The 19186-nt window shown below is 40.4% G+C and overlaps 2 protein-coding genes across 2 annotated transcripts; one reads left to right on the top strand and one right to left on the bottom strand.

Annotated features, from left to right (window-relative positions):
- The first annotated feature begins 6359 nt into the window (after nucleotides 1-6359).
- On the top strand, nucleotides 6360-9964 carry LOC116331922 (hepatic lectin-like). The gene is made up of 6 exons (XM_039606172.1): nucleotides 6360-6528; nucleotides 7044-7166; nucleotides 7521-7598; nucleotides 8283-8434; nucleotides 8548-8672; nucleotides 8762-9964. The coding sequence occupies exons 1-6, from the start codon at nucleotides 6498-6500 to the stop codon at nucleotides 8964-8966; spliced, it is 714 nt and encodes a 237-aa protein (XP_039462106.1). The 5' UTR covers nucleotides 6360-6497; the 3' UTR covers nucleotides 8967-9964.
- A 4129-nt stretch (nucleotides 9965-14093) lies between these two features.
- Nucleotides 14094-18476, bottom strand: LOC116331926 (adenylate kinase-like). Its single transcript, XM_039605324.1, has 5 exons — nucleotides 18447-18476; nucleotides 18215-18340; nucleotides 15460-15570; nucleotides 15145-15249; nucleotides 14094-14480 (listed from the first exon to the last, which is right to left on the bottom strand). The coding sequence occupies exons 1-5, from the start codon at nucleotides 18474-18476 to the stop codon at nucleotides 14094-14096; spliced, it is 759 nt and encodes a 252-aa protein (XP_039461258.1).
- Nucleotides 18477-19186: the final 710 nt, after the last annotated feature.

The following is a 19186-nucleotide window of genomic DNA, read 5'->3' as shown; positions in this document are numbered from 1 at the left end:
CCGCAGCAGCAGGGAGGCCCCACAGTCCAGACCCCAATCGGACGGCCTACTCCTCCTCCCAGCCCCCCCAGCAACAGAGAACGGGGGTGTGTGAAGACTCCAAACCTCCCTCCGCCCTCTCATATGTAGTGTTGATGCATGTGTGTTCTAAGGTGCATTTAAAACCCAGGAGGGCATGGAGCTACCTGCCAAAGAACAGCAGGTAAGCGCATAGCCCCTCCTGATAGCCCTCAATGTATACATGTATTTAAAATTGAGAGGTGGGCAATGGCGCCAAGGGTGAGGTTGTACACCCTACTGGTCTTCTGGATGCCGTGTAGCGTGCCCACCCCCAAGGTCCTATATGTGTGTGTTATGAGAGTGTGAGTAATGTGAATGTCTAAGTTGTGGGAAAAAAGTGAGGCACAGGCAGCCAGAAGGGGACAGAGGGGGGGATGCCTCCCCTGCACCCTGGTGACACACCTTTACCCCAAGGCCCTGCATGTGTGGGTGATTGAGGTGGAGCGGGAAGAGGGAGGCAGCTGGAGATGGGGAGGGAAAGAAGGGAGGGGCAAGTGGCCCCTCCCTGGGGCCAGCTCCCCCACTGACCCCAGTAGGCACCCCCATACTCTGCAACCCACCAGGGGAAGGGGGCCCAGGCCCATCCGGACCGGGGCCCATTTCAGCAGCGCCCACAGATCCCAGGACAGCCCACCCGACCCCACCACAGAGAAAACTGCACCCACCCCGTCATCCACTCATCTTCCAGACTACACAAGACAATACCCAGGCTGAGTTCTTCCTCCACCTCTCCTATATCTCTCCCCCACCTGCAGAGTGAGTTCCTGGTGAGAGGAGCCCTTCTGCAAGATGTAACAGCCTCACCCACCAGCCACAAGGAAACCATCACCTAAGAGCCAACAGAGCCCTTAACAGGCTATGACCACAACCCCGGGTTGAGCCCTCCAAGGAAGATGCTCCTGGGGAATCCCCCCGCCGCCCCAAGCCTGTCCCTACCCCTACACCAATCACAACAGCGAAGGTGGGGCCAAACTATGACCCCCCCACCCCCACTACGTGATGGAGCTGATCAAAGAAGCCCAGAGCAATGTTCTGATGTGGTGGCAGGTGTATCAAGACTAATGTAATCTATTAGATAATTTCTATATTGGTTAGAATTAAAATTATTTTTATTTTTATTGTTATTATTTTGTTATTTATTTTTTTGTTTTCTTGGCTATGCATAGTGCAGTGAAAACCATATGGCCTATATTCTTTTCTGTAGTGACATTATCTAAGCTGCCCAACAAACATACTAAAGGGGAAGTTGGAATGTTACATTTCAGACACTTTGATAAGTCTTCACATATCTCGCGCCAAAACTTCTGGACCGGTGGACAGAACCAAAGAGCATGGATATAATTGTCCGGTGTATTGGTTTGGCAGTGTGAGCAGTTGTTGGAAGACGTAAAGCCCATCTTGAACATCCGATGACCTGTATAGTGCACTCTATGTAGTATTTTGTATTGAATTAATTGAAGACTGGGATTTCTAATTAAATGAAAGGTTTTTATGCATATCTGAGACCAGAAGTTTTGGTCTAAGTTAACTGATAAATCCGCTTCCCATTTTGCAATAGGAAGTGATATTGATTCATCTGTTTTAGAAAGCATTCTGTATATTTTGAAAAGTAATTTTGGGGTTTTAAGAGTAAGAAATTGAACCACACTTGGTGGTGTTTGTAGTTCAACTTGACTGGGTTTAAATTTCTTTTTTACTATGGATTTAATTTGTTGATATTCTAAAAATCTTTTCTTGTTGATCCCATATTGTGTAACTAGTCTGTCAAATGAAATAACATGCATGGGATTAATGAAGACTCCGTCAATTTTAGAAACTCCCACCATGCTGTCAGAGAAGAGCTGATGTTGACGCTTTTAAAGCATTCATGTCGTTGGATGTTTGAGCTGATAAATGGTAGGTCTGAAATCTCTAGATTATTGCAAAGTGCTTGTTCTACATCTAGCCAAGGTTCATCTAAGAGGATATGTTTTTGCCATCCTGAGATAAACTGAAGCCTGTTGGCTAAGAAGTAGTGCTGAAAGTTAGGTAGCTCTAATCCTCCTTTATCCTTGGTCTTTTGTAGTGTTTTTAAGCTTATACGTGGGGGTTTATCTTTCCAAAGGAATTTGGACATATATGAATCTAGAGATCTGAACCAATCTTGTGGCGGTTTAGTTGGGATCATTGAGAATAAATAATTTATTTTTGGTAGGACCATCATTTTTATAGCGGCAACCCTTCCCATGAGTGATATGGGTAGACATTTCCACCTAGCCAGATCACCTTCTACTTTCTTTAAAAGTGGGATATGGTTTAATTTAGTTAGATTTGCAAGCTTGGGAGAAACATTAATGCCTAAATATTTTATATTTCCAGATTGCAGTGGTGTAGAAGAAGAAGGAAGGAGCAATTAATTGGAAGGACTGTAGATTTTGACCAGTTATTGAGTAATCTGACATTTTTGCAAAAGAGTTTATCAATGCAATCACCCCAGAGAGGTTGGTTTGTGAGTTTTGGAGAAAAAGTAACACATCATCCACATAAAGGCTGACTTTATGTTCCACGTTCTTGCATTTTATGCCCTTAATTACTGTATTCTGCCTAATTGCTGCTGCTAGTGGTTCAATAAAAATTGCAAACAATGAAGGTGAGAGTGGGCATCCCTGCCTGGTGCCCCTCAGGAGACAGAAGCTGGAGGATGTTTGGTCATTTCTTTTGATATGAGATGTTGTATAATATTTTTAACCAGTTAATGAAAAAGGTTCCAAAACCAAATTTGTGTAAAGTTGCAAATAGAAATTTCCAGTTAACTCTGTCAAATGCTTTTTCTGCATCTAAAGAAAATATTGTAGTTTCAAGATTTTTACTGTATGAGTAGTCTATCAAATTAAGTAATCTACGTGTATTTTTTGATGAGTGCCTACCTTTTATGAAACCAGTTTGGTCAGGATGAATTAAGAGGGGGGTTATTTTCTCTAATCTCTTTGAGAGAGCTTTGCAGATTATTTTAAGGTCTACATTTATAGGGGATATTGGATGATAGCTTGAGGGATATACAGGGTGTTTGCCTGGTTTTATCAGGAGATTAATGTTTGCAGAATTCATATTTGATGGAACTCTGCCCTTTTCTTTGATTTCCAACAACTTTCTGTAAAAAATTGGAGCTAGAATCGTCCAGAATTCTTTGTAGAACTCTGCAGGAAAGCTGTCTGGACCTGGAGCCTTATTATTGGGCATACTTATCAGGGCTTCCTGGAGTTCACCTGGCAGTTATGTCAAGTTATGTTGTCCAGAAACTGATCAATTTCATTTTTAGATGGGTTTATTTGTGGTGAATATAAAGTTTTATAGAAATCCCTGAAAATGTTGTTTATTTTTTCCGGGTCATATATTGTGTTCCCAGATAAATCTTGAACAGCACATATAGTTGTTTTTTCCTTATTCCATTTTTATTTTTTTTCCTTATTATTTTTATTCCATATATCAGGAATTGATGTGGTGATGGTGTGAAAGATTAGTGTTTTTTTCTCAGTGCAGAAAGGGAAGTGAATTACCACTAGTTTTTTTTTTTTTTTTTAAAAAAGTCAGATTCTGAGGAAGCGTGGCGCTTTATAAGCCCTCCTCATTTTTTCAGTGTTGTCTGTTGTCAGTGATGCTGACAAAGCTGTAAAATGTCTGAATGTCTGCAGAACTTTGCTCTGGTGTGAACTTTACAAGAGGAGACAGAAAGGTAAATGGAGACTGTAATCTTTTCTGTTTGTGTATCTATGAGAGAAAAGCTTTGTAAGAAAAATCTTTGAAAATCTTTTTATTCTGTTTGCTGCATTTTAGTTTAATGTGAATATAGTGAAGTTATAAACTCACATTTTACCAGCAGCCATGAGTGTTCACACCACACTGGTCTGTAATCTAGTTTTGTGTTTTTGTTGCAGAGGCTGTTACTCTGAAGTTAAAAACCTCAAGCGTGATTTCCCACAGCAGAGCTGCCTGGTAGGTAAAGAGCATTAATTAATGAACATGAGTATGAACTATGAGTCCAGTCAGCATCCATTATGAGAATGCTTATTATGTTTCTCACTGTTGTTGTGTTTGTTAATTGCTGAGAGAAATAAACTGAAGAGAAGATTTGCATTTTTACTGCAGAGTCAAAGTGAGGAAGAGGCTCTGAGGCTAATTTTTCCTAAATTTAGGTAACTAAAAGTAAATATGCACAGTGCCCTAAACCAACAAAGTTATTTACTAACACAGTGTAGTAAATGATTACACAACAAAGAATCCCAGTGTGCCCTGATTTCCCTCCCGTGTCTTCTTCCCAGTGCTCGTGCTCTGGATCTCCGCTGATACTAGTGCTCACTGCCTTCTCGTTCCCGCACTCCTGCTGAAAAATCCGCAGTTGCAGGCGTTAGCGCACACCTAAATAGCGACAGACTAACACTCACTGATTATGCTGAAAACACTGATGGGTAGTCACACAACAATCCAGCGTCGAGGAGAGCTCAGCCACACTGATATGTACCTCCCTCCACAATCCTGATCAGCTGCAGGTGTGTGATCATCCTCCTCAGGTGGGGCCAGCCTCCCAACAGGACACACCCACCAAGCCTGATGGTGCCTGTAAACTGGACCTCTGGAACACACCCACACCCACACACAAACACCTATACACACATACCTGGAAACGAGGGACACAAGCACCACATACCAGCAAATATTTTTCTTTTTTAGTTTATTACACATTTATTATACTTATTTACTTTATAATTACTTTAATTTTCTTTTACTTATTTAGAAATTAATAATATAATTCATTATTTGATAATTCAAATGGTGGCAAATCCCCCCCACTATGTTTGCATATCATTAAAAGTATTACTTACAGCTGTAGCTACTCATCTTTGAGAAGTTAAAATGTAATAAGTCTATAATTATCACAGTCTAATCTGCTAAACACATCTGTAATTCTAGACCTCGACCACAGAGCAGAGGTGTCAGAAAAAAAAGTCTTATTATTTAGTTATTTTAAGTTCCAGCTGATCAGCATACCGTTTCTGTTTATCCAATTTATTAATCAGCATTTGAACAAATGAGAGTCAAAGAAACATTTAAAAAACGATCTCAAAGGTCTGAAAAATAAAGCTGTAAATAAAAATCTGTAAACTTGTCATGACTGACCCCCTAAATCAGGGATGTCGAACTCCAGGCCTCCAGGGCCAGTGTCCTACAGGTTTTAGATCTCACCCTGGGTCAACAGACCTGAATCAAATGATTAGTTCATTACCAGGCCTCTGGAGAACTTTGAGACATGCTGAGGAGGTAATTTAGCCATTGAAATCAGCTGTGTTGGATTAAGGACACATCTAAAACCTGCAGGACACCGGCCCTCGAGGCCTGGAGTTCGACACCTGTGCCCTAAATGGTTGTTTTTACAGTATTCACATTTCTTTAGTGTTTTTGTCATTTTTGTCATCATTAAGTCATTAATAAATTAAATAGAGCGCTTTTACATAATTTGGAAGAGTTTGCTATTTTTTTGTTAAGTTTCTGTAACAAGAATCTTAATTAACTGCTAATAAAGCAGAAATTAATGTAGAGCTAAATGTAGAGCTAAACATGAACCAATATGAGGGTTCGTATTCTTATACATTGAATCACATCGTTATGTTTCATGATCTCTGCACAGAAAAATCCAACAAGGAGCTCAGGAAGAAAGAGTTTTAAAAATTTCCTAAACTTAAAAAACTCCAGTCACTTCCACCATGACCTGTGTGACTGAGAACCTACATAGACATGTCTCCTGAGGTCATTTCCTCAACTTCCTCGAAGATTGAGAAACATCATGAATGAAAGATGACAAGCTCTGGATCAGACTGACAGACTCAGCAGTAGAGGGCAGATATTTGTGGGTGGATGGTTCACCATTGTGTAAAAGGCTTGATTGTTGAGAAAACTTTTGTGAAACAACTATTTTAACAACACCCTAAAATATCACCTCATCTCATGGGCAGTTCCTGATTTTGTCCTGCTTTACAACTTTTTTGTTTTTATCTTCCTTTTAACTGCCTGCAAATGTGATGCAACTCGCATCAACTCGTATGCAAGAGATCAGCACATTGTACCACAGGGTCAGACATTTCAACAATAAAAAAGAAACCTTGCTTCACTTATAAAAAAAGCAGTTATTCTGACAGGAGGAGCCAGACTGGAGATGAAGCCTCCTCCCTCCTCTTTAGGCAACAGGAAGTTGTTATTTTTTTTAGCTGTAAAACAGAAGTTAAAAGGAGTAAGGAAGCAATTAGAGTGAGCATCAATGCTTAGCTACATCTGTTTTCTATTAAATGTATAAAGAATTGAATCTATGATAAATACCAAAGGAAACAGAATTTCAACTCTTTGTTGTGTTTTGTGATTCAGAGACTGTTGGATTAAGTCTGAAGTCAGGATCTTGAAGTTTCAGCATGATGAGTCGTCCGCAGAGCTTCATAGAAGGTAAGAACATTAATGTGGTGGTAAAACAACAGGAAGGTGACGGAGCTTCAGTCAGATCTGAGTGATCATCATCAGACTTTTAATTAAAGTTATGATGTTTGTGCTGGAACAGAACAACATTATATGTATACAACTTAAAAATAGTTTGAGCCCACATTCATTATTTAATCATATGAATTATTTTAATCTTTTAATAAATCAGAAATGTAAAGATTTAAAAGTAATTGATGAAGAAAGAGTGTTTAAAAGTTATGCAAAATGAAGCTGTGATGAGCAAACAAAACAGGAACTGACCAAAAGGATGTGTGACATGTTAACATGTTTTAACTCAACTGTTTCCTGTGCAAAGCATCTTAATCAACTTTAATGTTCTTGTATTGACACTCAGCTACAGTTCAGTGTGCTGTAATAGTACTAAAGTATTGTAACATGAGTATTGTAACACTGTTTAATGTAACAGATAAATACACATTTTTCTGAACTCTCACATTGTGTCTCCTCTAAATCTTCATCAGGTGAAGCTCCTGACTCTCAGCATGCAAAATCAAAGAGAGGGTCAAAGGTCACCACAGAGAGAGTGGCACTGGTGGTTCTCTGTATCCTCCTGGCAGCTGCTCTCATCGTTATTTATCGTCTCTGTGAGTTTGTGTGGTTTTCTTCTTGTTTCTTAACTTAAAAAAAAAAAAAAAAATCAATGATCTGATTTTCTGTAAATCAAATGAGAAGCAAAACATTTACAGTGAAGGTGTAAAACACTGCAGATTGCCCACATTAGCTCTGTTTTAATCGTGTTGCAACAAATTAAGGATGCGCCCAACTTTTCAGTGTTTTTCTTTTTTTCTGAAAAATCCGTCTATTTGTTTCTCTCAATTTTAAATCAGCAGTTGAAAACATGAGAACTAAAGAAACACTGAAAACACAAAGCTACAAAAATCCTTTCAGTGTAAACAAACCTCACTGACTGACTGGTTTGTTTGTTCTTTTTTAATCAGCGTTTGACAAAATTAGAACCAACAAAGAGCTCGAAAACCTGAAACATCACAAAATGAAGTGTGAAAGTAATCTGACAGGTAAGCATGTACAGCTGATTGTTTCTAACCTTCAGTCTACATCAAACTCATGACCAGTGTTGGTCAAGTTACTTGAAAAAAGTAATCAGTAACTAATTACTGATTACTTCCCACAAAAGGTAATCCCGTTACCTTACTGATTACTTATTTTCAAAAGTAATTAATTACTTTGTTACTTAGTTACTTTTTAAAAACACGATTTACAACCTGAATAGGTAATAAAGCGATAGATCTTTCAGCCCAATTCTACTTTTTCTGCATAATCCATCATACAAAATGTAATCAAATGGAAACGTCTCTTTTTAAAACTTTAAATCTTTTAACTTTATGCATCAAACAAAAACTTAATTATATGCAACATTCTCTGACTGGAAGAAATTTGTTTAACATTTAAACCTATTTTCTGCACATTCCAACATATAAAATAAAATATTTTTTTGTGTTTACACTCACTCTTTCAAATAGATGCAAGTAAAACACAGCAGAAAATAAATAAAATCAAAGACTAGCGGTCCTGTTGCTCTATTTTCACCTGTAAAGCAGGAGTGGGTTAGGCTTACTTACCTAATGTAATAAGTAAGTAATGGATTTTGTCTTTGAGACACAAACTTCAAGCTAAGTTCACACAAACATGAACAGTGATTCTTCCACCTGATTGAAGTCATTGCTGTAATCTCTTCAAAGATGATCTTTGTTATAAATGTGAAGAAGGCTGGGAGCTACATGGAGGAAAGTGCTATTACTTCTCCATCAGGAAATATTTCTGGAAACATAGCAGATATGAGTGTGGAGCTAAAGGAGGAGACCTGGTTAAGATAGACAGCAGAGAGGAGCAGGTATGAAACACTGCTGCAGGTTCATGTTCTCACATGTTTTATTACATCTTTGTTTCACCTTCTCAGCACAGAAAAGACTAACAAAGTAATTTTCTTCATCTTTTCTTGATCAGACTTTCCTGGAGAGAAGACTGAGAGATGTAATGAATGAGGCTGAGGACAAGTTCTGGATCGGACTGACAGACTCAGCAGTAGAGGGCAGATGGGTGTGGGCGGACGGATCACCACTGAATGAAAGGTTTGATTGTTGTGAAAATATTTTTTTCATTTCCAGAATTAAAGTTACGGTTTTTATTGAACTTTTTCTTTTTGTTTTTAATTACTTAGGCTGCAGTTTTGGAGTAACTACGAGCCAGACAACTGGACAGGGAGCAATCTGACACATCCTGAGGGAGAGGACTGTGCGAGCATGGGAGAAAAAGGTGGAGCTGATGATCTGAAGTGTTGGTTTGATGCATTTTGCTCAAAGCCTTGCAGAAGTATTTGTGAGAAAGCAGGAGTAAAAGGACAGATTAAAACAGTATGTGTCTGAAATTCAGTCTATTAAACACCAGAGTGGAGTGATGCAGTAACGTCACAAACAAAAAAATTAACATATTAAAAAATGTAACATTTTACATCTGATAATTTTTTTTTCTTTTTTGATCTGATTAATATAAACATGAAATGTGGGAGCATTTCTAAAATTAATTTAAGTGTTTTCAAATGCTTTTTTCTTATTCAAAAATATCCCAAAACATTTTAGATTCCTCTGAATGAATGAATACTTCACTCAACTACAGAAGAAACTATGAGTTATTATTATCAGTTTTGCAGGAGAAAGGACGAAAGGAAGGAATGTTTGAGCAATTAATAGATGTTAGTGTGAATAAAAGGAGTAACTGAGTATTTCAGTGTTTGATATTTTATCTGGATACAACTGATTAGTCTGACACTTGGTGGAAGTGTTAATTACTAATAAACAGTGAAACACTTAAATTGACAGTTTATGGACTTTGCCTTGTATTGCTCAAAGAAGTGAACAAACAAGCAAGCAAACAAAAAGTACTGTGACAAACTTAAATTAGTAGCAGCATTTCTTGTCATAAATCATGACCTGTGTGGAGTTTAGCAGGAGATATTTGCTCTTTAGAGAACCGTCAACCATCATTCAAAAAAAGTGCGCAGCTGGCTAATATTACAGCTCAGCTGAGGGGGACACCATCAATGTTTATATCCTGTCAAACCATCAGCGGCATGACCTTCACCTCACATGTAGTAATACATCCAAAATAACGCCATAAAAGACTGCCCCACTCCAGTCGAACTCCGTGTAGCTACTTGGCTCGTTGAAGCTACCCGGATGTTAGCTGGTCTAAAAAGTTCCCTCATCTCACTTTCCACCGTGCTGTGGGTAACACTGGGTGCAGTTGAGCCCGTCCCATCTCGATCAAGTGACGAGGACAACGATGTGACCGTTTCAGGAGATGATAAAATATTTCTTAACACCCCGATAGCTTGCTGAAGAACTCGAGTTTCTTCTCCCCCCTCAATGCTGTCAGGCACTTGAAAGTGACCCGCGCGTGCTTCTCAGCCAATCACAGCGGTACAGACACCCAGCCTTCCGTTTCCATTAAACTCCTTCCGTTTCCACTATACTCTTTCATTCACATACATTATTCTCTTGCATACATATATTTTCTTCAGACATGTATGCATTCTCTTCTTACATACATATATTATTTGTGAGATTAAATGCATATTGAATGCATGTAAATGAGAGCAAAATGTAGGAATGCATAAATGAAAATGCATGTATGTTAGAGTGAGAATTTGTAAATATGTACATTAAAATACATGTATAAGAGAGCACAATATTGCAATGTGTGTGTTAAATATGTGTAAACATGAGAATAAAAATATCTAAATATAAAAATTAAAATAAAACTATGTGAGAGTGAAAGTATATGTATGTGAAAGAAGAATATATGTATGTGAGAGTGGCAATACGTGTGTCTGACAGAAGAATGTATGTGTGTGAGAGTGAAAGAATGAATTTTGGCTTGTACGGCCCTTCATACTTTTCAGCTTTTCTGACATCATCTCAGCAACATGAAACAAACACACTGAACAATTTCTTTTCATTGAATCACGATTTCATGATTCTGAGTCATTGACCAAGACTTTTGGGGGACTGAATTCTTGTTTATTATTTGATGATCGGTTCGGTTCCTAATTTATTTACTTACCCTACCCCGACACAGACACTCACTCACACGCACACACACACACACACACACACACACACACACACACACACACACACACACACACACACACTGTGTTAAATTGATTTTTTTAAAGTGTCTCTTCTGTTGGTTAACAAGTTTTCTAGTTCCTTTAAGTTTATTTTTAACTAAACTTTTTGTTGTAAAAAATATTTGAGTGTTTCAACAGCACAGGTACAACTGCAACTTCAAAAAAGCAATAATGTTTATCAAATGATATAATACAGTTATCGGTGTTTTCTTTTAAGCAAACTCTTCACAGTTGTTTTAAATATTAAATATTAAGCGCACTAATAGTAATATTAGTGTGCTGACAACTTTTGACATCTGAAGTGAAAATGAAACAAATCAAAGACTTTGTATATATATGTGTGCAAGAAAGATAAAAAGTCAGCTGTGTACCAGCCTGACTTCTGCACAACACAACTGATGGTCCCAAACCCATTAAGAAGCCATCTGAAAGAAGGCCAAGAGTTTACAGCGCTGTCAACAAAGTAAAGGGTGTCTACATTCAGAAATCTAAAATATAAGATATGTTTAGAGTTATTTGTCATTTTTTCTTTGCTAACTAGTTGGCTGTTCTAGCTTGTTGTGTTGTTACCTATTGTTTGTTGTCCTGTTTTATATTGTTTTGTTTTAATTGTCTCATGCCTTTACTGACTGTGAAGCATTATGGTCAACATTGTTGTTTTAATATGTGCTATATAAATAAATTTTGATTTGATTTGATTTGATGATTTCATACATCTTGCTTCATATATCTTTAGTATGTATGTACTATGTAGAAAGTAGTAAAAATATCAAAAAAACAATAAGTGAGAAGGTGTGTCCAAACTTTTGACTGGTAGTGTATATCTATATGGTGAGTGGTTGATTTTAAGTCATTTAACATGTGTCTGTTAGTCCTACAAGTTCAACTGCTTGAGCTGAATAGTGAGATGGTGATGACTAGAGCAGGGCGATATCACCCAAAATATTTATCACGATATACATTTGAAAATTTGCGATAACGATATAACTGATGATATAATTGACGCTAGACAAAATACTTTACAACAACAACTCCAAAAAACCCCCCAAAAAACCCATCCATGTATTTTCACTTAAACAAGCAGCTGTTTTTTATGTGCATTAAAGTTATATTGTCACGTCCGGTGTGGCAGATGTGTGGAGTTTGTAGAAAGGACCCAAAATGCAGCAGCTCTGGTGCAGGTGAGTATTTATTAACAGGAATGGATACAAACCGCAATGGCGGATGAACATGAAACTGGAAAACCTAAACTGGGCAGAGCTAACAAAACAAACCTGAACGAAGATGCAGGGAGGTACGGGGAAATACACAGAGAGACGGACGGAGAGACGCAGGAAGACCGAGGTGAACAACACAGATGAACCAGCAATAAGAACGAGGTAACACACACTATAAATACACATGCCAGGAATCAGGGGATGGGAAACAGGAGGGGAACACACCTGGAAGACATCACAGCTGACGAGGCAGGGGAAACGTAAACAGAACACACTGACATAAGACACAGACCTTCACAATAAAACAGGAACTTACACATGCAAGGACACAGACTAAGAAACGCGGACTTAACACAGGAATACATGGGCAGAACCGAATAAACACTAAACAGAGGAAGAACAGAACCAAAATCACAATAAGAGAAAACACAAAACGCTGGGTCAAAAGGACCCAGGATCATGACAGTACCCCCCCGTCAAGGGCCAGTGTTGGGGAGTAACGGAATACATGTACTGCCGTTACGTATTTAAAATACAAAATATGAGTAAATGTATTCCGTTACAGTTACCGTTTAAAAAGGTGGTATGTAGAATACAGTTACTTTGTTGAAATAAATGGATTACACGGTGGTACTTTCCTGTTTCATATTGTGGCGGGTCAGGACTGTTTGGATTTTGTTTGACAGCTATGTTCTGTTGTTCCAGTCGGCAGCGTTACGGTTGCCATGGTTACAGGGCGACGATCTCTCTCTCTCTCTACGACTGTGTGTTTCCTGGGTGAGAGAGCACCTTTTTGTTGTTGTTGTTGTGCTAAGCTAATAGGCAGAATGCTACAGGCATAGCTCTAAAGAATGTAGCCTCATGGGCAGTGTAGTCCGTGTTGCAGGGAGAATGGACTGCCATACACGTTATGTGTCTGTGAGCAAGAGGAGGGAGAAAAAGGATAGTGGAAAAGTACGAGCTGTCATCGAGGAAAAACGGGAGCTGGAAGCACACTGTAAAATCTAATTAGTTCCCAGAACTCAAAAAAATTGAGGAAACTCGTTGCCTCAAAAAAATTGAGTAAAGCTTAGCTATAAATGACTAAGTTAGGACAACTTATTTATTTTGAGTACTCTGTACAAGCTCATTTGTTCCCAGAACTCAAAAAAATTGGATCAAGTTTACATAAGATGACCAAGTTAGGGCAACTTACTCATTTTGAGTACACTGTACAGCCTTGTTAGTTCCCAGAACTCAAAAAAATTGAGGAAACTCGTTGCCTCAAAAAAACTAAGTAAAGCTTACTTAAGATGACTGTTAGGACACCTTATACATTGCAAGTCTGCAGTATTAAGAATAACTTGATATTTCTGACTGTACACTACTAATTGTTTACCTACTGACAAACATTTCAAGTTCAACTAAATGAAAAAGCAATTTGTGGTAACCTGAATATGACTAAAAATAATTAACAACACTTTTTGTAATGATGTTAAAATCAGCCCAACTTTTATTTTCAAACACAACAAAGTATAACAGCCAACATAATGGACACTGTTCTGCTGAACAACAAACAATTATATACAAACAAGAATAATAAATAAACAGAATACATTTTGGGGCATGTATTCTGTAATCTGTAATGGAATACATTTTAAAAGTAACCTTCCCAACACTGTCAAGGGCTGGCCCCAGACAGCCCAACACAAGAAAACCAAAACCGTCCAAAAACAGAAAAACCCGACCAGGGCGGGCGGGGGTTCAGGAAGGAGGGCTAAACAAAACAGGAGCACTAGAAGGCCATAAAACAAAACACGAGTCCAAAACCAAAAGAAGACAAAAAAGAAACACCCCGGAGCTCAAGAAAACAAAGTCCAAAACAGAACACTTCAGGGGGCCGGCCCGGGGGCCGACAACACAGGAGCCCGAACACTTCAGGGGGCCGACCGTGCGGACGGCAACAGCGGCAATGTGGAAACAGTTCAGGGGGCCGGCCGTGCGGAAGGCAACGGCGGCGACGACAGCACTGGTCCGGGGGCCGGCCGTGCGGAAGGCAACGGCGGCGACGACAGCACTGGTCCGGGGCCGGCCATTCGGAAGGCAACGGCGGCGACGACAGTACTGGTCCGGGGGCCGGCCATGCTGAAGGGAACGGCAGCGACTCAGGCGAAGGGGGTCCGGGGCCGGCCGTGTGGAAGGCAATGGCGGCGATGACGCCCGACCAGTAGCCTGGAAGGTGGCCGATTAACCGCAGACCCAGATGAGGCAGGACCAGGTGACGCTGAAGGCGAAGACACGGAGGCAGGGCCAGGCGACGAGGAAGGCGAAGACATGGAGGCAGGGCCAGGTGACGGTGAAGGCGAAGACACGGAGGCTGGGCCAGGCGATGGCGAAGGCGAAGACACGGACTGGGCCAGGCGACGGCGAAGCTGAAGCCGCTGCTGCAGGCGAGGCTGAAGGCTCGGAGGCGGCTGCAGGCGAGGCTGAAGGCTCGGAGACGGCTGCAGGGGAGGCTGAAGGCTCGGTGGCTGGACCAGACGACGGTGGCGCTGCAGGCGGCGGCGTGGAAGCCGGAGACAGTGCTGCTGCAGGCGGCGGCGTGGAAGCCGGAGACGGTGGCGCTGCAGGCTGGACGAATCCCTTGGATCCTCCAGCGACGACAGGAGACGAAGGCCGGAGCGGTCCCTCGGACCCTCCAGAGACGACATGAGACGAAGGCCGGAGCGGTCCCTCGGACCCTCCAGTGGAGACACGAGACGAAGGCCGGAGCGGTCCCTCGGACCCTCCAGCGGAGACAGGAAACGAAGGCTGGACGGGCCCCTTGGACCGTCCAGCGGAAGCCATCACAAAGCCAGCAGGCATGGAGTCCACTGGCAGACACGAAGGCAATTGGCGCTGCACTGAGCACTGGCTCTGCCCAGGCAACCCTGACATGGTACAGTTCTCAGGGGGCTGCTTAAACTTCAGGGGTCCAGAATCAGCTGGGGAAGCCCTGGAGTGGAAAACTGTGCCAACAGCAGCTAAACCTTGAGAAACACCCAGAGTAGAAACAAGACTTTCTCCCTGCATGGAGTGAATGAGTGAAACTGATGACCGAATGAGTGATGAGGCTAGCGGTGACAAAGGGGCTTGAGCTGAAGGTGGCCCTGGAGACTGAGCTGAAAGTGACACAGGGGACACTGGAGACTGAGCTGAAAGTGACACTGGGGGCACTGGAGACTGAGCTGAAAGTGACACTGGGGGCGCTGGAGACTGAGCTGAAAGTGACACTGGAGGCGCTGGAGACTGAACTACAGGTAACACTGGAGGCATAGGAGACTGAACAACAACAAAAGAGTGAAACTGGGGAAAGTTCGAGCTGAAAAAGAAACCTACTAGCATGCTCAGTTCTCATGAATCAACATTAAAACTAGTTTGTTTAATCTCTTCATTAGCCAATCTGTATTTAAAGTAAAACAAACTCGTTGTTCATGAATTATTAAATCAACATTAAAAATGCACCAAAACACTAATAAATTAAGTCCTCACCATCTCTGCTTGTTTGACCGTTCGGAGGAATCCATCCAACAGGAATCCATTCCTGCAGGCCGGCGACTCAAGGTTCTTCTCTATGAGCTCCACGACCATCTCATCACTGACCTGCAGGGACACAACAACTCCTTTTTATCAAGCAACAATATTTTGGCCTCAGCTAAAGATACTGATTTTATACATTTATTTCATGTCAATACAAAATCTTTTTATACAACAACAGGAAATGTATATTGGAGTGTACAAATAAGAGCAAACAGCACCAAACAGTGAGAGTCAAACACAGATGGCAGAAAATCACAATCGGAAAAGGCTCTGAGCAAATTACACCAGGAACCTCGGTTACATGCTGGGAGATGAAACGGATGGGGACAAAGAGCTCTGCAGCAGCTGCACAAACATGCATACAGCACTGGACACAAATATAGAGGAAAACACACAGATGCCTACAAATGTTACAGAAGTGAATTTTGCCATAAAAGAGACTTAAGTGGCCACAGAATCACAAGTAGGGCTGGGCGATATGGCCTAAAATTCATATCACGGTATAATTTGAAGCATGTATGGTAACGATATATATCGCGATATATTCTTTTCTTCTGTATAACGCATTTTACACACTATAAGGCACACTTAAAATCCTTTAATTTTCTCAAAAATCGACAGTGCGCCTTGTGTGAATTCTGGTTGTGCTTACTGACCTCGAACCAATTTTATGTAGTACACGGGCACAGAAATCTGTCAAAAATGTTTTAGTACGATTTTGGTAAGCTATGAAGGCACACCGCTTGATTGTCGGAGCATTACGGCTGTCGTAGTCAGGAGCCTCGTGGGGTAATCTGGGTCCATAACTCCGTCTGCTTCAGGTCCCAAAGTCAAACGAACACTGCGACATCACTGAGAGTTAAAAACTGTCTAAATTCTTTCATCTTTAATAAAATGATCAGCGTTGCTGCTTTACCAGGTGTAACAATTAAGTTTAACATCCAGGCATCCATGAAAACAGAATTTATTAAATTCAACGTAGTTAGAAATTAGCAGGAAGTTAGCTTGCTAGTTTCCACCTAAACATGATATAGCATGTTCTGAGAGATTTCTGAAAAAATTAAAAAGCACAGCTCTGCTATCACTTCCAACATAAATGAAGACAGAAAACTAAACAGCAGTGACATTTGTAGGGTTACTGAAGTTGAGCTAGCTGGTATATAATGATGTGCTACGTGATTGCTAGCAAAACAGCTACGTTAGCATAACATTAGCACAGTGAAGCTGAAGGATGGCCGCTAACCTTTTTCCACTCAATAAAAGTTAACGTGAGAGTTTCTGGTGGTCAGGGACAAATGCAATTGCATGGCAGGATGCTATAAACGGACCAAACTTCAGTCAGGAGAACAACTAAGATAATCCATCCACAATAGGAGGTTAGTCATTAATATACTGCAAAAACATGGGAATAGAGCAGCTGCGAAAGAATTCAGCATTAATGAATCAATGGTAGGGAAGTGGAGGAAGCGCAGTTTTTGGCTTTCACCATCTTCCAAAAGTGCTTCATCTCTTTGCTATTACTGTCGCCCGGCATAATTTGCAGATGATGTTGTTTGCAGCCGCTGCAATGCTTTCGACCAAAACAGGCGCAGCTTGATGACACCATCAACATGCGCTATCGCGGTAGAGCGGTATAGTCAAAATCTCTACCGTTGGCCAAATTTATATCGTTTCTACCGTATACCCTTCATACCGCCCACCTCTAATCACAAGCATAGAAATCTCAAGATTTGTACACCAATTTATTATGATACAGAATAAAATGGCTTTAAAAATCAACAAGATTCTCATCCCAACACCATTTTCCCATTCAAAACAAAAAAATCTTGGGGGTCAGCAGAGTATTTAATTTGTTCCTCTGATATGTAAACAGTTCCTCACACAACTCAGGTCAGCAGAGTATGCCCACTCTAAAAGTATAACATGATTTTAGCCTTGAATTGTGCTCAGGATCTACCAGACTTGGGCAGTTTTATTGGCGTCATGATGCTTGACTCGATGTCTAAACCACCACCAACCATCTGCCTTTTGGACATTTAAGTACGTCAGTGAGATTTCTCATCAATTAAGACTTTTTCCTCATGTGGCTGCACCTGAATTTGAGCCAGTCTCAGATTTCAAAATAGTCACTATAAAGTTCAGTGAACTTGATTGGATATGACTCGATCTGAATGCTACGTACAGATAATGGATTGGTGTGTAGTCTTGATAGTGAACATGCTGGAATAAAAAAAAACTGAACTGGAACAGACACCCGCCCATCCACATCTTACAGGCCTCCAAACTTTTTTTGTTTTTTCTTTCTTTTCATGCCTCTCTTACTTTTGTTTTAGCATTATTGTTGATACAGTCATGTGGTTGTAATAAACTTTATTGGAACCATCACTGCAGAAATGTGTGTTCTGAATGTGCATGAAGGACTGATAAAATGTTGGCATACAATGTGACAGACCAGCACAACAGTTAGAACAGAACTGTAAAACATAAAAATAAACAGTCAGTTTCACACAGCTCATCACTTCTGCCCGTATATGGCTGAGATTTAACATGAAGGAAGGTAAGGAAGGAAGTAATTGTAATACAAGGAAAACATGAGATGTCATCAAAGACTCGGGATAACGAGCTGCAAAGTCAATAAAAACCTCAGAGGAGACAAAGGGAGAGGAAGAAAAGTTTATAGAGAGATCATGAATAGAAGAGCAGTTACCAGTTTGCCAGAATCCATCGTCTCCTTCAGCCTCTTGCCGAGCTCGGAGCCTGAAGCCACCATGGCCCTCAGCATGTCTCCAGTCGCCAGGTGGCAAACGCAATATTTCTCTGCTAGCCGAGGGGCCTGCAGGGGAGAGAAAGTGTTTTTTAATATGGAACCATTATTCATCACTACCAAACACCAACTGAAGGAAATATTTGGCTGTTGACCTAAACACTGATGAACAAACACTTCCTGCACCATTGACAAATAAAACCATGATGTAGGTTTCTGAGCTTAAGGCTCTGAAAAGAAAGTTTTCAGCACCACAGACTGATCTGTGTAGCTCTCGACCTTCTAGACAGCGTAGCTTTCACTTTCACAACTCATCTGAGGATTAAAGATTAGAAGACATTCTCTTTATATGTTGCAACTAACGAAGTCAAAGGTTATAATTTATATAAGCTCATTAAAATCATAAGAGAGTGAAGTTCCTTAACCAACAAAGGTGTGCTTATTAATTTAGACAAGGCCTCAACTGCAGTGGAGCACATGCTGCATGGATGCCAGCAATGTCCAATACTTCAACATCTCCAGCTAACAATTATTTTCTCCACTGACCGATTCATACTATTGATTATTCATTCAGTAAAAATTGATAATTCAGGGAATCTTGACATATCCTGAAGAAAAGAAAAAAAATTGCATTTTTAAATGAGCCAGAACCAACAACTATCATTCCTGCTTGTGCACAACATAATTAATCATTTTCCTTTTTATTTTCACACACCTACACGTAACGCTTTGTGTGTTTTAACTCTGTGTTGTTGTTTCTTTTATTGCCTTAATGCACTGCGAAGCTTTAATCTCTTTTGGTAAGCACACCGAGTGTACATGTAACGGAACGTGTTATAGAAATAAAATTGATGCTGAAGCTTTATTTAAAACACTTGATCGCTCCAATATCGGTGATACTAAAATGGGGTTTGC

The sequence above is a fragment of the Oreochromis aureus genome, linkage group 22, assembly GCF_013358895.1.
Source record: "Oreochromis aureus strain Israel breed Guangdong linkage group 22, ZZ_aureus, whole genome shotgun sequence".
NCBI classification, from domain to species: domain Eukaryota; kingdom Metazoa; phylum Chordata; class Actinopteri; order Cichliformes; family Cichlidae; genus Oreochromis; species Oreochromis aureus.
This window is presented reverse-complemented; position numbering and strand designations above follow the sequence as displayed.

Bases quoted from the DNA above. Each gene is read 5' to 3' on its own strand.
- LOC116331922 (XM_039606172.1), top strand. From the start codon at position 6,498: ATGATGAGTCGTCCGCAGAGCTTCATAGAAG. The intron at 6,529-7,043 runs GTAAGAACATTA...AATCTTCATCAG, and splicing joins TCCGCAGAGCTTCATAGAAG to GTGAAGCTCCTGACTCTCAG. The intron at 8,673-8,761 runs GTTTGATTGTTG...TTAATTACTTAG, and splicing joins GGATCACCACTGAATGAAAG to GCTGCAGTTTTGGAGTAACT.
- LOC116331926 (XM_039605324.1), bottom strand. From the start codon at position 18,476: ATGGTTTTATTTGTCAATGGTGCAGGAAGT. The intron at 18,341-18,446 runs GTTTGTTCATCA...TCTCCCCTGCAG, and splicing joins TTGTCAATGGTGCAGGAAGT to GCCCCTCGGCTAGCAGAGAA. The intron at 15,571-18,214 runs GTAACTGCTCTT...GTGTCCCTGCAG, and splicing joins CGATGGATTCTGGCAAACTG to GTCAGTGATGAGATGGTCGT.